At 48.8% G+C, this 17,779-nt stretch overlaps 1 protein-coding gene across 1 annotated transcript in view; it reads right to left on the minus strand.

Annotated features, from left to right (window-relative positions):
- Positions 1–17,779, minus strand: part of LOC142295927 (calpain-13-like) — a 50,921-nt gene that overhangs the window by 17,096 nt on the left and 16,046 nt on the right. The window contains exons 5-7 of the mRNA XM_075339053.1: positions 16,611–16,785; positions 16,393–16,425; positions 10,404–10,445 (exon numbers count right to left, since the gene is read on the minus strand). Of these exons, the coding sequence (XP_075195168.1) occupies positions 10,404–10,445; positions 16,393–16,425; positions 16,611–16,785 (250 nt within the window). The remainder of the gene's footprint in view (positions 1–10,403; positions 10,446–16,392; positions 16,426–16,610; positions 16,786–17,779) is intronic.

Genomic DNA, 17,779 nt, shown 5'->3' on the forward strand with positions numbered 1-17,779 from the left:
CTACAGCACACATCGGGAAATTAACCCCATGTGTGCTGTAACTAGGAGAGCAGGGAGCCAGCGCTCAGTGTGCGCTGCTCCCTGCTCTCTGCACGTGTAGCTCCGTGCGGTGGTAACCAAGGTAAATATCGGGTTGGTTACCCGATATTTACCTTAGTTACCAAGCGCAGCATCTTCCAAGCGGCGCTGGGGGCTTGTCACTGGTTGCTGGTGAGCTCACCAGCAACTTCTGTAGCCACGCTCCAGCGATCCCTGCCAGGTCAGGTTGCTGGTGGGATCGCTGGAGCGTTGCAGTGTGACATCTCACCAGCAACCTCCTAGCAACTTACCAGCGATCCCTATCGTTGTTGGGATCGCTGGTAAGTTGCTTAGTGTGACTGGACCTTTAGGGTCGATATCGTGCTGAAATGTGAAATTCCTATTCAGCTTTTTAACTTGAAGGTTTTTTTGCAAGATTGATAGATATTTGGAACTGTCCATAATTCCCTCTACCCGACTAAATAAAAAGTTATAGCTGCCAAAAAAACTGCCAAAAAGCACAGTTCTGCCTCCACTATGCTTTACTGTAGGGATGCTCATCTTCTGGTGATGCGGTGTTGGCTTTGCACCTTTTGAAATTATGACTAAAAAGTTGCACCTTAGTTCTCATCAGACATAACACGATTTCCCACACCTTTTGGGAGAATTTATGTAGGTTTTGACAAAATGTAGCCGGGCCTGGATGGTCTTCTTTGTAAGAAAGGCTTCCCTCATTATACTTTACCCCTTAGGTAAACATATGAAGAATATGGGAGATTTCTATCACATGCAGTACACAATTAGTACTGGCCAGAAATGCCTGCAGCTCCTTTAATGATGCTGTTGCCCTCTTGTCAGCCTCCCAAGTCAATTTATTTCTTGTATTGTCTTCAGTTTTGAGGGACATTCAGTTCTCGATAATGTCACTGTTGGGGCAAATTTAAGCCACAGAGTCTATGGTAGATTTAATGCTATGTAAAATGTTTTGCACTTTCTCCTGACATATTTACTGACAAAGATCCCTTTGCTGTGTTGTCAGCCATTGACAGACTATGGCTTTTCCTAAAAACACAACTAAGAACATGTCAGGAAAATTCTCCTAGAAGAGCAAAACCTTCTATGGTATTAGGTAAAATCTCTTTAAATGATGGCGGCCGAGGACTGACTATGAGTGTAAATGTGATTGACTAAGGCCGGTTTCACACATATGGTTGTGATTAGAATTAGGCCGGTTTCACACATCCGGCTTTTCGCCGGTTTGCCGGATCCGGCGCTCTCCCGTACAGACAATACAGTACAGTGACAGCGCTGTAACTTCCGGGTCACATGCGCCGGTCACATGACAGCATGTGACCGGCACTTGTTGCGCTGTCACTGTACTGTAGTCACTGTATGGGAGAGCGGCGGATCCGGCAAATCGGTGAAAAGCCGGATGTGTGAAACCGGCCTAATTCTAAGCACAACCATATCCCCAATTACAAGAAGGTATGCAAACTTATGCAACCACATTTGTTTCTCATTGAATTTGTACAGATTATGTGCAATACTAAAAGGTAGAAAAAGTTCTGAATGTGCTGTTCTATTTGTCTTAGTTAAAACTGTTATTTAATGTTTTTCATGCCTGTCTCTGCTGCCATCTACTGGTCAGACTTTTCAGCTCCTCTGTTTCTTTTGCTCAGCCCATGGGAGTGTCTGATGACCCTCTTGCATCACTTCCTGGCTTGTCATTCCAGTCAGAGCTTTTGTGAGAGCAACATCCCTTACTTGAGCTACTAGGAGCAAAGTCTTCTGACCACACGTAGTAGCTACAGAGGCAAGCATCACTCGAGATTTCAATGCCAGGTACTTGGATTACTGCACTCTGCATGTCCTGACCTTTGGAGAAAATAAACCACCATTGTTTCATCTCAGCTTGTGCATGTTTTCACTCTGGAGTGCTCAAGGTCCTGTCTGCCCCACCTATAGGAAAAACGAAGGTAAGACTCTCACAACCTCTCACAACTACGCACCTTCCATCGCCTTTAAGTGGGGACAGAACAGTCAGAAGACTGCTTAAGAGCTCAATACCCCGGCTACAGATCCCTAAGAGCCCTGTAACTTCCCATGTAATCTGCCTAGCAACAAGCCTTGTGCACTAGTCTGCCTGCACAGTGCATGCCTGGACAAGCCTAAGGGGAAGCTCTCCAATCTGCCACGTCCTGTGTCACCTCTGCTTGCATTGTAAAGGGACAGTTTATGCACCTGCTGTTTCTCTCTTGCTATACTCCTTCTATAGACTTGCAGTACATTATACCCCATTACTGCACACCGCTGCACTGCGAACCCCAAGTTTTACTAAAGACACCTTGGGAATCTCATCAGGGAGTCCTTGCAGAGCTGCACAACGATTTTTGGACCCCTATTCAAAAGTCAAGTTTCTTAAAGAGACAGTACACCTTATATAAAAATGGCCGAAAAAGACCTCGGACAGTTCCCCACTGCTGAAACAGAGCAAATACAACCTGATACTGTCCATTATGAAGCCCAGGAGGCAGAGCCCATGCTTTCAGCAGACCAAGTTGTCCGACCGAAGCACTCTTCCAAACCCACGATAAAGGCCACTGAAAACTATCACACTATGAAAGATGAGCTATGTGAACACCTGGAAGAACAGTCGGAACGAGTCACCTATTACATGTCAAGATTTCAATCCTCATCAGGTGATGCCACATGCTTACAAGCCGCTCTGGAACGGCTGAACACAGCTCATGAAAGATACAAGAGACTGTCAACAAGGTACATTACCTTTCTAAAAGACTCTAAAATTGACGAAGCGCTTTCAGACCTGAGCAAGGCAGAAGAGGTGGACAAAGAAAGAGATGCCAAGGTGCAAAATGCCATAGACAAGGCAGAACACCGTATCTCTCACCAGCAAGAAACCAGATCACACCGATCAACCTCATCTAGACGTTCCTCTCGGTCATCCGGGTCATCATCCTCAAGAAGCTCAGCCCTGAGCGACAGGATACTAGAGGCCCGCATAAGAGCAGAGGAATCCAAGGTGAGACGTTCCTTCACAGAAAGAGAAGTAGAGGAAGAAGCCAAAAGGGCAGAAGCGGAGGCTCGGATAAAGATTCTTCAGTCACAGATGGAAGAGGAAGTTGCGCTAGCTAAAGTGAGACTACTTGAGCAAGCATTGATCCAAGGTCCTGATCCAGCTGACTCGCCACCACTGGAAGCAGACAATCCAGTTGATCGCACAAGAGACTATGTACTGAATCAGTTACCTGTAGCAACCCCGGTTTGCAGTACCGTCCAAGCCGACAACACCGAAACCTCCAACTTACCTCTACCAGTGCCAGTGCCACCTAAAGCACCCAAGCAAATTAATAACAGTCACCAAAAGGTGCCCTCTCAAACACAGCCACCACAGCAAGATGGCAACCAAGTGTTTCCTGACCCACTTCCACAGCTCAAGCAGCGGTCATCAGAATCTACAGAGGCTAAACCACAGCTCAACCCTGCAGCAACGTCATTTTACCCGGGAACATCTCATCCATTCATGCCAGGCAGCCCATACGCCCCAGGGGCATCACGAGTCGTCGTGGCAACAAGTGGTGAGAAATCAGATATGTCTGAGTTTGCCAGGTTCATGGTGAGCAGAGAGCTAATCAACACTAGTCTCACGAAATTCGATGATCGTGCAGAGAGCTACAGGGCCTGGAAAGCAACTTTCAAGGCAGCCATCACAAATCTCAACTTCACTGCGGAACAGGAGCTCGACCTCCTGATCAAGTGGTTGGGCCCAGGCTCTACAAACCGTATCAAGAGCCTCAGAACCGTCTATGTGGGACAAGCAGAAGCAGGTCTCGCTGCTGCATGGCAGAGACTGGAACGCACCTTTGGCAGCGCAGAAGCAATAGAGAAAGCCCTATTCAAGAGACTGCAGGACATCCCAAAGATCAACCTTAAAGAAGTCCACAAGCTTCAAGACCTAAGTGATCTGCTCATGGAGCTGGAGCTCGCCAAAAGAGACCCTCGTCTGTCTGGGCTGTGCTACCTGGATACAGCTCATGGAGTGAACCCAATCGTGGTGAAGCTGCCATACAGTCTGCAGGAGAAATGGGCAACGTCAGTCTCAAGGTACAAAAGAATGAATGACGTCACCTTTCCCCCATTTATTCAGTTCTGCAAGTTCATTGATGAGCAGGCCCAGATGAGGAACGACCCCAGCCTCGACTTCCTAGAGTTCAACACTTCGGCAGCTGCAACATCATCATCATCAAGGTATGAAGGTGCCATACACAAACGCAGAGACATTAAGAACACTGTGAGTGTCAGGAAGACTGAGCTACCATCACCTGCAGCACGCACAGATAAACAGAACACCATCTCATCACGAGATAAGTCTTTCAATCAAGAATGTCCCATCCATAAAAAACCGCATTCACTGAACAAGTGCAGAGGGTTTAGATCTAAAACCCTACAGGAGCGCAAGAAAGTCCTCACAGAGCTTGGGATCTGTTTCAAATGCTGCGCATCACTTGAACACATGGCCAAGGACTGTAAATCCATTGTCAAGTGTGAGGAGTGTCACAGTGAAAAACACGTTTCAGCCATGCACCCAACCCAGCTAGCTAGAGACACACCGGCTGCAGTCACCACCACTCCCACTCCAAGTCATGGCGGGGAGCCCAAGAATCAGACTGACACCACCACAGCCGTCTCCTGCTCATGCTCAGAGGTATGTGGAGAGGGCCAAACACAGAAATGTTGTGCCCGAATATGCCTCATCAAGGTTTATCCTGAGGGACATCCAGAAAAGGCAATGAAGGTGTATGCCATCATAGACGACCAAAGCAACCGGTCCCTAGCAGGAACCAAATTCTTTGAAGCCTTCGGAATTAATGGACCATCAGAACCCTACACCTTGAACACCTGCTCAGGTCGCATTGAGACTAGCGGCAGAAGAGCCCAGGGATTCATTGCTTCTCCTATCAATGGGAAGACTGAAATACCTCTACCAACGCTCGTTGAATGTGACCAAATACCCAGCCACAGGAATGAAATTCCTACCCCAGAAGCTGCATTTCATCAACCACACCTAAGACACCTCGCTAGTGTTATTCCACCTCTGGACAATAACGCAGAGATTCTACTCCTGCTCGGCAGAGACAATCTAAGGGTACACAAGGTGCGACAGCAGTGTAATGGGCCTGACTATGCACCATACGCCCAGAGACTGGACTTGGGATGGGTAGTCATAGGAAATGTGTGCGTTGATCGATCAGAAATTGATTCCTTCAAGACTTATGTGCATGGAGATGGGCGCACAACCTGCTTAAAGCCATGTCCTCATCACTATGAAGTGAAAGAGAAGTCTCCAGACACAATACAGCTACCTGACATCGCTTCTTCTCTGCATATCGACAACTTGGGAAGATCAGTCTTTCTCACAACCAAGGACGACGATAAAGTAGCCTTGTCAGTAGAGGACAGAGAATTCATCGGAATAATGGACTGTGAGTTTTCTAAAGACAAAACCAACCATTGGGTCTCTCCATTACCCTTCCGATCTACCAGGGTAAGACTCCCAAACAACCGAGCTCAAGCTCAGACCAGATTTAACTCTCTTCAGCGTTCTATGAGCAGCAAACCTGAAATGAGAGAACATATTGTTGCCTTTATGGACAAAATATTCCGCAACAACCACGCAGAACCTGCTCCATTCTTGAAGAAGAACGAAGAGTGTTGGTATCTGCCTTCATTCGGTGTATACCACCCACGAAAACCGAATCAAATCAGGGTTGTCTTCGACTCCAGCGCCAAACATGAAGGTGTATCCCTTAACGATGTTCTCCTCACAGGTCCTAACCTAACAAACAACTTGGTAGGAGTATTGCTGAGGTTCAGAAAAGAGCTTGTCGCCATCACTGCCGATATTGAACAGATGTTCCACTGTTTCCTAGTCAGAGAGGACCACCGGAACTTCCTCAGATTTCTGTGGTACAAGGATAATGACACCAATAAAGAGATGGTGGAATATCGTATGAGGGTCCACGTGTTTGGAAACAGCCCTTCACCCGCAGTTGCAACCTATGGTCTCCGGAGAACCGCATTAGAGGGAGAGTCCGAGTATGGAACAGATGCCAGAGGCTTTGTTGAGAAAGACTTTTATGTAGACGATGGGCTCAAATCACTACCCACCGAGGAAGAAGCCATTGATTTGCTCAAAAGGACTCAAGGCATGCTGTCCCAGGCAAAACTCAGGTTACACAAAATTGCTTCCAATAGCCTGACCGTAATGAGAGCCTTTGAGTCGGGTGATCACGCCCCTGGATTCAAGGACATTGACTTGGGGCTAGACAGTCCACCCGTGCAGAGGAGCCTGGGCATCAGATGGGATCTTGCAGCCGACTCCTTCGGATTTCAAGTAAGTTGCTCAGACAAGCCATTCACAAAACGTGGTGTCCTCTCTATAGTGAACAGCTTGTTCGACCCACTGGGATTTGTGGCGCCTATCACTATACAAGGCAAATCCTTGCTGAGACAATTCTCTGAAACCGTCAAGGACTGGGATACCCCACTCCCTTCTGACAAACAGCAAAAATGGGAAGCTTGGAAACAGTCGTTGTGTGGGTTGAACAACATCCACATCTCAAGATGTTATCTCAAAATCTCCCTCACCTCTAGCATAAAGAAGGAACTGCACATCTTCTCAGACTCCTCCACAGAAGCTATAGCAGCAGTTGCATACCTGAAAGTGACAGACCCCAACGGACAAAACTACGTTGGATTTGTATTTGGCAAGGCGAAGCTGGCCCCGAAGCCCGACCATACCATTCCCAGACTGGAACTCTGTGGCACCGTTTTGGCAGTGGAAATTGCCGACGTCATACGACAAGAACTGTGTGTCGAAATAGATGAGGTCCAATACTACACTGACAGTAAGGTCGTTTTAGGTTACATCTACAATCAATCAAGACGATTTTATGTGTACGTCAGTAACCGCATTGAAAGGATCAGGAGATCCTCCAAACCAGAACAATGGCGTTATGTACCATCTGAACTGAATCCAGCAGATCACGCAACTAGACCTATGTCTATAAGTTCTTTTGCTAACTCTTCTTGGCTTACGGGTCCAGAGTTCCTGCTGAGACAGTCAGAAGAAGGTGTCCAGGAAGCCTTCAGCATCCTAGATCCAGACAACGATCCAGATGTCCGAGCTGAAGTCAATACCCTGGCCACTAGTGCAGAAAAAACTTCCAACCTCGGTTGCCAACGTTTTGAACGTTTCTCCAGCTGGATGAGGCTCGTCAGGACTGTCGCTAGGTTAGTGCATATCGCCAGATGCTGTCGTACTGACCTTAAAACCAAAGACTGTCATCGCTGGCATGTCTGCCATAAAGCCCTTTCTGCTGAGGACATCTCCCATAGAGAGCGTCCCTACAGGATGAACGCTACCGGACCTGAACTTTGAGCCATCCTTCTTGTTTTGGACTCAATTGAGCTGGTTTTTGCATTTAACATGCCTTTCCTTTCAGGTTGTATTATGGACTCAATAGTGAAATCCCCAAAGTGAATTTCAGACGGGGAGTGTGCTGTTCTATTTGTCTTAGTTAAAACTGTTATTTAATGTTTTTCATGCCTGTCTCTGCTGCCATCTACTGGTCAGACTTTTCAGCTCCTCTGTTTCTTTTGCTCAGCCCATGGGAGTGTCTGATGACCCTCTTGCATCACTTCCTGGCTTGTCATTCCAGTCAGAGCTTTTGTGAGAGCAACATCCCTTACTTGAGCTACTAGGAGCAAAGTCTTCTGACCACACGTAGTAGCTACAGAGGCAAGCATCACTCGAGATTTCAATGCCAGGTACTTGGATTACTGCACTCTGCATGTCCTGACCTTTGGAGAAAATAAACCACCATTGTTTCATCTCAGCTTGTGCATGTTTTCACTCTGGAGTGCTCAAGGTCCTGTCTGCCCCACCTATAGGAAAAACGAAGGTAAGACTCTCACAACCTCTCACAACTACGCACCTTCCATCGCCTTTAAGTGGGGACAGAACACTGAATTGATTCCTCTTGGTCCGATTATTTATATATATATAGTTCATAGCTAATTAAACTTCTGTGAAATTAAACTGTCCACTTAGGAAGCAACACTGATTGACAATCAATTTCACATGCTGTTGTGTAAATGGAATAGACGTCAGATGGAAATTATTGGCAATTATCAAGACCCCCTCAATAAAGGAGTGTTTCTGCAGGTGGGGAGCACAGACCACGTCTCAGTACGATGCTCTCTGGCTGATGTTTGGTCACTTTTGGATGTTGGTTGTGCTCTCACACTCGTGGCAGCACGAGACGGACTCTACAACCCACACAAATGGCACAGGTAGTGCAGCTCATCCAGGATGGCACATCAATGCGAGCTGTGGCAAGAAGGTTTGCTGTGTCAGTCAGCATAGTGTCTAGAGGATGGAGGCGCTTCCAGGAGACAGGCCAGTACACCAGGTGACACAGAGACAGCCGTAGGAGAGCAAGAACCCAGCAGCAGGACCGCTACCTCCGCCTTTGTGCAAGGAGAAACAAGAGGAGCACTGCCAGAGCCCTGCAAAATGACCTCCAGCAGCCACAAATGTGCATGTGCCTGCACAGACAGTTAGAAACCGACTCCATGAAGATGGCATGAGAGCCCGACGTCCACAGATGGGGGTTGTGCTCACTGACCAACACCGTGCAGGATGCTTGGCATTTGCCACAGAACACCAGGATTGGCAACCACTGGCACCCTGTGCTCTTCACAGATGAGAGCAGGTTCACACTGAGCACATGTGACAGATGTGACAGTCTGAAGACGCCGTGGAGAGAGATCTGCTGCCTGCAACATCTTTCAGCATGACTGGTTTGGCATTGAGTCAGTAATGGTGTAGAAAGGCATTTCTTTGGAGCCTGCACAGCCCTCCATGTGCTAGATAGAGGTACCCTGACTGCCATTAGATCCTCAGACCCTGTGAGACCATATGCTAGGGCGGTTGGCCCTGGGTTCTGCCTAATGCAGGACAATGCCAGACCTCATGTAGCTGTGGTGTGTCAGCAGTTCCTGCAAGATGAAGGCATTGAAGCTATGGACTGGGCCGCCCGTTCCCCAGACCTGAATCCGACTGACCACATCTGGGACATCATGTCTCCCTCCATCCACAAACGTCACGTTGCACCACAGACTGTCCAGCAGTTGGCGGATGCTTTAGTCCAGGTTTGGGAGGAGATTCCTCATGAGACCATCCGTAACCTCATCAGGAGCATGGCCAGGGGTTGTATGTAGGTCATACAGGCACGTCGAGGCCACACACACTACTGAGCCTCATCAGGAGCATGGCCAGGTGTTGTATGGAGGTCATACAGGCACGGCGAGGCCACACACACTACTGAGCCTCATCAGGAGCATGGCCAGGTGTTGTATGGAGGTCATACAGGCACGTCGAGGCCACACACACTACTGAGCCTCATCAGGAGCATGGCCAGGTGTTGTATGGAGGTCATACAGGCACGTCGAGGCCACACACACTACTGAGCCTCATCAGGAGCATTCCCAAGGCAATTATCAGTCTTTCACTAAGTGGACCTGCTGGAGGGCTCTTCTATAGTATCCAGTGCGATTGCTGCTTACTGCACCATAATCTTATTGGAAGGTGGATCATCTCCTTTTGGATTATTCCAGGCTTTCTAACCTCTGAACCAGGTGAAAGTTCCACTATTTCAACACCTTTATATATAAAAAACTCACTACACCCAGATTGGAGCCGCGTTTGTCTCTTTCTATCTTTCCCTGTCTCCAGGGTATTTTTTCAGGAGCATTCCCAGGCATTGTAGGGAGGTCATACAGGCACGTGGAGGCCACACACAATACTGAGCCTCATTTTGACTTGTTTCCACTTTCATTTTGTGTGTGTCTTCAAATCCAGGCCTCAATTGGTTAAAACATCTGATTTCCATTGATGACTTTTGTGTGATTTTGTTGTCAGCACATTCAACTTTGTACAAAGCAAAGTATTCAAAGAGAATATTTCATTCATTCAGATCTTTTGTGTTATTTGAGTGTTCCCTTCAATTTTTTGAGCAGTATATATTTTTTTTTTATTTTAATTTTTTTAATTATCATTTTAATATTATTTCAGTTTTTATTACTAATTTTCATTTTTTTTACGTTTATTTTTATTAGTTTTATTATTAGTTATGTTATTATTATTATTTTATTTTTAATTTCTGTTATTTGTAGTATTATTATTATTTTATTTGTTTCTGCCACCCTAATTGTATCTTTGATCTGTGAATCATAATTTTGATTTTGGGCCGAGAAGCTTCACATTCACCTCATATTGTCATATATGAGGGTTGTTTACTTACGTTCTTGATTACATTGTTGCTCCGGTTTCTTGCATAGAGCCTCTGTAAGATACAGATTTATATCATTAGAAGGGTTGACATAATATCCAAAAACATCAACATAAACTAATGAAGAGATAAGAAAAGAAATAAAAAAAATTACAAGCTAAGAGTACTCTGTTTTGGATAAATTAAGCATAAAGAAGGGAATTTTGTTTACTTACCGTAAATTCCTTTTCTTCTAGCTCCAATTGGGAGACCCAGACAATTGGGTGTATAGCTACTGCCTCCGGAGGCCACACAAAGTATTACACTAAAAGTGTAAAGCCCCTCCCCTTCAGCCTATACACCCCCCGTACTGCTACGGGCTCATCAGTTTTGGTGCAAAAGCCAGAAGGAGGAAAAAATTATAAACTGGTTTAAAGTAAATTCAATCCGAAGGAATATCGGAGAACTGAAACCATTTAACATGAACAACATGTGTATACAAAAAACAGGGGCGGGTGCTGGGTCTCCCAATTGGAGCTAGAAGAAAAGGAATTTACGGTAAGTAAACAAAATTCCCTTCTTCTTTGTCGCTCCTAATTGGGAGACCCAGACAATTGGGACGTCCAAAAGCAGTCCCTGGGTGGGTAAATAATACCTCATAATAGAGCCGTAACGGCTCCGTCCTACAGGTGGGCAACTGCCGCCTGAAGGACTCGCCTACCTAGGCTGGCATCTGCCGAAGCATAGGTATGCATCTGATAGTGTTTCGTGACAGTGTGCAGGCTCGACCAGGTAGCTGCCTGACACATCTGCTGAGCCGTAGCCTGGTGTCGCAAGGCCCAGGACGCTCCCACGGCCCTGGTAGAATGGGCCTTCAGTCCTGAGGGAACCGGAAGCCCCGAGGAACGGTAAGCTTCGAGAATTGGTTCCTTGATCCACCGAGCCAGGGTTGATTTGGAAGCTTGTGTCCCTTTACGCTGGCCAGCGACAAGGACAAAGAGAGCATCGGAGCGGCGCAGGGGCGCCGTACGAGAAATGTAGAGTCTGAGTGCTCTCACCAGATCTAACAAGTGCAAATCCTTTTCACATTGGTGAACTGGATGAGGACAAAACGAGGGTAAGGAGATGTCCTGATTGAGATGAAAAGTGGGCAAGGCAAATGGCCAGGGAGAAATCGCCTGAGCAGAGCACCACGACAGGAATATTTTCCACGTCCTGTGGTAGATCTTGGCGGACGTTGGTTTCCTCGCCTGTCTCATAGTGGCAATGACCTCTTGAGATAATCCTGAAGACGCTAGGATCCAGGACTCAATGGCCACACAGTCAGGTTGAGGGCCGCAGAATTCAGATAGAAAAACGGCCCTTGAGACAGCAAATCTGGTCGGTCTGGCAGTGCCCACGGTTGGCCGACCGTGAGATGCCACAGATCCGGGTACCACGACCTCCTCGGCCAGTCTGGAGCGACGAGGATGGCGCGGCGGCAGTCGGCTCTTATCTTGCGTAACACTCTGGGCAACAGAGCCAGAGGAAGAAACACATAAGGAGCTGAAACTGCGACCAATCCTGAACTAAGGCGTCTGCCGCCAGAGCTCTGTGATCTTGAGATCGAGCCATGAATGTTGGGACCTTGTTGTTGTGCCGTGACGCCATTAGGTCGACGTCCGGCATCCCCCAGCGGCAACAGATGTCCTGAAACACGTCCGGGTGAAGGGACCATTCCCCTGCGTCCATGCCCTGGCGACTGAGAAAGTCTGCTTCCCAGTTTTCTACGCCCGGGATGTGAACTGCGGATATGGTGGATGCTGTGGCTTCCACCCACAGCAGAATCCTCCGGACTTCCCGGAAGGCTTGCCGACTGCGTGTCCCACCTTGGTGGTTGATGTAAGCCACCGCTGTGGAGTTGTCCGACTGAATTCGGATCTGCTTGCCTTCCAGCCACTGCTGGAACGCTTTTAGGGCAAGAAACACTGCCCTGATGTCCAGAACATTGATCTGAAGTGAGGACTCTTGCTGAGTCCACTTATCTTGAGCCCTGTGGTGGAGAAAAACTGCTCCCCACCCTGACAGGCTCGCGTCCGTCGTGACCACCGCCCAGGATGGGGGTAGGAAGGATTTCCCTTTCGATAATGAGGTGGGAAGAAGCCACCACCGAAGGGAAGCTTTGGTTGCTTGAGAGAGGGAGACGTTCCTGTCTAGGGACGTCGGCCTCCTGTCCCACTTGCGTAGGATGTCCCATTGAAGAGGACGCAGGTGAAACTGCGCGAAAGGGACTGCTTCCATTGCTGCCACCATCTTCCCCAGGAAGTGCATGAGGTGCCTCAAGGGGTGTGACCGACCTTGAAGGAGAGATTGTACCCCTGTGTGTAGTGAACGCTGTTTGTCCAGCGGAAGCTTCACTATCGCTGGAAGAGTATGAAACTCCATGCCAAGATATGTCAGTGATTGGACCGGTGTCAGATTTGACTTTGGAAAATTGATGATCCACCCGAAACTCTGGAGAATCTCCAGAGTAACGTTGAGGCTGTGTTGGCATGCCTCTTGAGAGGGTGCCTTGACCAGCAGATCGTCTAAGTAAGGTATCACTGAGTGACCCTGAGAGTGGAGGACCGCAACTACTGTAGCCATGACCTTGGTGAAAACCCTTGGGGCTGTCGCCAGGCCGAACGGCAGTGCCGCGAACTGAAGGTGTTCGTCTCCTATGGCGAAGCGCAAGAAGCGCTGATGCTCTGGAGCAATTGGTACGTGGAGATAAGCATCCTTGATATCGATCGATGCTAGGAAATCTCCTTGGGACATTGAGGCGATGACGGAGCGGAGGGATTCCATCCGGAACCGCCTGGTCCTTACGTGTTTGTTGAGCAGTTTTAGGTCCAAAACAGGACGGAAGGACCCGTCCTTCTTTGGAACCACAAACAGGTTGGAGTAGAAACCGTGACCCTGTTGCTGAAGAGGAACCGGGACCACCACTCCTTCTGCCTTCAGAATGCCCACCGCCTGCAGAAGAGCCTCGGCTCGCTCGGGAGGCGGAGATGTTCTGAAGAATCGAGTCGGAGGACGAGAGCTGAACTCTATCCTGTAACCGTGAGACAAAATGTCTCTCACCCAACGGTCTTTTACTTGTGGCAGCCAGGTGTCGCAAAAGCGGGAGAGCCTGCCACCGACCGAGGATGCGGTGTGAGGAGGCCGTAAGTCATGAGGAAGCCGCCTTGGTAGCGGCACCTCCGGCGGCCTTTTTAGGGCGTGATTTAGACCGCCATGCGTCGGCGTTCCTCTGATCCTTCTGAGGCCTTTTGGACGAGGAGAATTGTGACCTGCCCGCACCCCGAAAGGACCGAAACCTCGACTGTCCCCTCCTCTGTTGAGGTGTTTTTGGTTTGGCTTGGGGTAAGGATGTTTCCTTTCCCTTGGATTGTTTGATGATTTCATCCAATCTCTCACCAAACAAACGGTCGCCAGAAAATGGCAATCCAGTTAAGCACTTTTTGGAAGCCGAATCTGCCTTCCATTCCCGCAGCCATAAGGCCCTGCGTATTACCACCGAATTGGCGTCTGCAACCGCCGTACGGGTCGCAGAGTCCAGGACAGCATTAATAGCGTAGGACGCAAATGCCGACGTTTGAGAGGTTATGGACGCCACCTGCGGCGCAGACGTACGTGAGTGCGTCAATTTGCGCCTGACCAGCTGAGATAGCTTGGAGTGCCCATACGGCTGCGAATGCTGGAGCAAAAGACGCGCCGATAGCTTCATAGATGGATTTCAACCAGAGCTCCATCTGTCTGTCAGTGGCATCCTTGAGTGAAGCTCCATCTTCCACTGCAACTATGGATCTAGCCGCCAGTCTGGAGATTGGAGGATCCACCTTGGGACACTGAGTCCAGCCCTTGACCACGTCAGGGGAAAAAGGGTAACGTGTATCCTTAAGGCGCTTGGAAAAACGCTTATCTGGATAAGCTCGGTGTTTCTGGACTGCCTCTCTGAAGTCAGAGTGGTCCAGAAACATACTCTTTGTACGCTTGGGAAACCTGAAACGGAATTTCTCCTGCTGAGAAGCTGACTCCTCCACTGGAGGAGCTGAGGGAGAAAAATTCAACATTTCATTGATGGACGCAATAAGATCATTCACTATGGCGTCCCCATCAGGAGTATCAAGGTTGAGAGCGGCTTCAGGATCAGAATCCTGATCAGCTACCTCCGCTTCATCATACAGAGAGTCCTCTCGCTGAGACCCTGAACATTGTGATGATGTCGAGGGAATTTCATAGCGAGCTCGCTTAGTCGGTCTGGGGCTGCGGTCCGTGTCAGAGACCTCACCCTGGGATCCATGAGACACCCCGGGAAGACATTGCTGTTCCAACTGAGGGGAACCAGGGGACAATGATACCACAGTGCCCCTGGCTTGAGATGCCGGCCTGGACTGCAAGGCTTCTAATATCTTAGCCATAGTCTCAGAAAGTCTTTCAGTAAAAACTGCAAACTCCGTCCCTGTCACCTGGACAGTGTTAACAGGTGGTTCTCCCTGGGCCACCCCTAGCAGAGGCTCCGGCTGAGAAAGTGCCACAGGGGCCGAGCATTGCACACAATGAGGGTCAGTGGAACCTGCCGGCAGTATAGCCGTACATGCTGCACAGGCAGCATAGTATGTTGTCTCCTCTGAGCAATACAGGAGGGTAAATAGCCACAAATCAACAGTGCACCCTACAGTGTAAAGTATAGACTATAATCATATAAACTGTAAATACACTTCTGCACTAGTGGGGCCAGCACCACAGGTGCTGCTTACCGCCTGCGCAAAGCGTTTGTGTGGGCACCAGAATTCCTGCCTGGGTCTCTTTGAGCTTGTCTCTCCTCTCCAGCGTTAGCAGAGCTGAGAGGAATGGCTGCCAGCGTCCTGGGGAGAGGAGGGAGCCGTGGGCGTGACCCAGAAAAGTGCGGGAACTGGTGCCCCACTGTGCAGAGTGAGGGGGGTGGAGTATGCAAAGCATGCTCCAGCCCTCAGTGCTGCCGTCCTGTACAGCGTCCCGCCCTTCCCCTGACTGGCAGGGCTGGGGGCGGGAAAAGAATGAGACTAGGCCGCAGAAGCCGGGGACTATAGTTATAAGCGCGGCCGCCGTATAAGCGCGGTCGGCGCGGAAGTCCCCGGCGCACTAACAGTCCCAGCCGCGCCACAGTGATAACCATGGCAGCGGCGGTCAGCGCGGCAGTCCCCCTACACAAATACACTCAGCGACGCTGAAGTGTATAGTGGCACAAATGCAGCCAGCGCTGCTGTCCCCGGTGCACTAGCACACCCAGCAATGCTGGAGTGTTGCTGTGCGCGGTCCCCACGGGGACACAGAGTACCTCCAAGTAGCAGGGCCATGTCCCTGAACGATACTCGGCTCCTATCCAGCAGGGTCCTCAGGAGCTGTGGATGGAGCACGGTCTCCTGTGCCTGGAGACCGATGGGATCCCACTTCACCCAGAGCCCTAATTGAGGGATGGGGAAGGAAAGCGGCATGTGGGCTCCAGCCTCCGTACCCGCAATGGATACCTCAACCTTAACAACACGCCGACAAGAGTGGGGTGAGAAGGGAGCATGCTGGGGGCCCTGTTATGGGCCCTCTTTTCTTCCATCCGACATAGTCAGCAGCTGCTGCTGACTAAGCTGTGGAGCTATGCGTGGATGTCTGACCTCCTTCGCACAAAGCATAAAAACTGATGAGCCCGTAGCAGTACGGGGGGTGTATAGGCTGAAGGGGAGGGGCCTTACACTTTTTAGTGTAATACTTTGTGTGGCCTCCGGAGGCATAGCTATACACCCAATTGTCTGGGTCTCCCAATTAGGAGCGACAAAGAAATAGAGTAAAATAAGTTAATGATCACTGGGAATCCTTTTGCAGAGATACAGAGAGACCAGCTGACCAGAATCTGATCATGAAGGTCTTCTCTTCTAGAAGTGCTATGATTACCCTACACTGCCTCCACAGGCGAACTGAAGTAATACATGCGATACAATAATATGGAATCAGTCAATCATCTTACCGGCCTTAAATTTTGGTTCCTCCTGCTAGGATCCTATAAATCAGAAAACATTAAAAATGAAGTGAAGATTAAAAATGAAAAAAAAAATAGCTTGGTAAACTTTCTCTTAGCTGGAGAATACAAAGAAAATGTAGAAAATTCAGCAAAAAGTGTTGTGATCCCTCCAAGCTCAATATTCTGCATCTACCTTTATACAGCCAAGACCCCCTTTACATTACCTGTTTGTCACTGATACAGGCCATCATGGTGTCTGGACTTGCCAAACTAATCATGTTCCAGTAAGTGTGGGCCTCGCTGCTCTTCAGATCAAATGTCATGGTCATCCCACCGGTCAGGTTCATAAAGGCCCCTGCTGGATTTCCCCAGTGTAAATTTTCATATGATCCCAAAAATCTAAAGCAAAAATATCAATTAATTAAAAAGTCGAATTTTTTATACCTTTTTTTTATTATATTGGCTTTATCTGTCACAGATGTGTCACACGTTACAGACAGTCCTGTGGTTTCTGGCTAGAGAAGGTCACAGCCTTTAGCTACGCAGAATGCTCCCTGACTTTTTATTGTTCCTGCTGTCAGTATCAATTGGTATAGGTGGCTTTCCTGCTGGATTCATCTCTCTCTCTTTTGGACCCAGCAGGAGCTCGTCTTCCACCCAGCTGCTGATCATCAGTATTCTCTTGGTGCTTATAAACCCATTATTTTCTTGGACTGGTGCTGCTGATATTTTCAGTTCATTCAAGTCTTGGTTGCAAGCAGGTGGCTTGTACTCCTCTGTGGTATTGTTGCTGAAAACTTTGCTGAACTTCTACCAGTGTCATCTGTAGATATGTAGGCCATGCTTTTTCCCCCCATGTGTCCTCCTTGTGTCTTCTCTAGTGTTTAGTGTGGTTAACAAAGAGCTCATCCCACCCATTCCCTATTTAGAGCCCAGCACTAGGGAAACCTAGGGTCAGGTATCCTGCTCGGCACATAGGTGTGGAACCTATCTAGGGTGGTGAGGGCCCCAGAGCCCAGCACTAGGGATACCTAGGGTCAGGTATTCGGCTCAGGGCATAGGTGCGGAACCTATCTAGCGTGCTGAGGGAACCCAGGCACCAGCTGTAGATTTGGTCAGGGGTCACCATCTCCCTCTCCCCTAGACAAAGGGTTTCTGTAATGCTGCCACCAGGGGGAGCCAGAGCTCTGCAGCAGAAGACACTACACAGAGCAATGAGAACCAGGAAGTGAATACACAGCGTTCTCATACACTACCTCAAAGCACAGCTGAGAAGCAGAGCTGCAGGACATGCAAGGAATAGTCAGGCAGGATGGGTCAAACACAGTACGGGCAGAAGCAGGACCGGAGGAACGAGCAGAAACGGAGTCAAAGTCAGGCCAAGGTCAGTACC

This window comes from Anomaloglossus baeobatrachus, chromosome 3 (genome assembly GCF_048569485.1).
Source record: "Anomaloglossus baeobatrachus isolate aAnoBae1 chromosome 3, aAnoBae1.hap1, whole genome shotgun sequence".
Lineage (NCBI taxonomy): Eukaryota > Metazoa > Chordata > Amphibia > Anura > Aromobatidae > Anomaloglossus > Anomaloglossus baeobatrachus.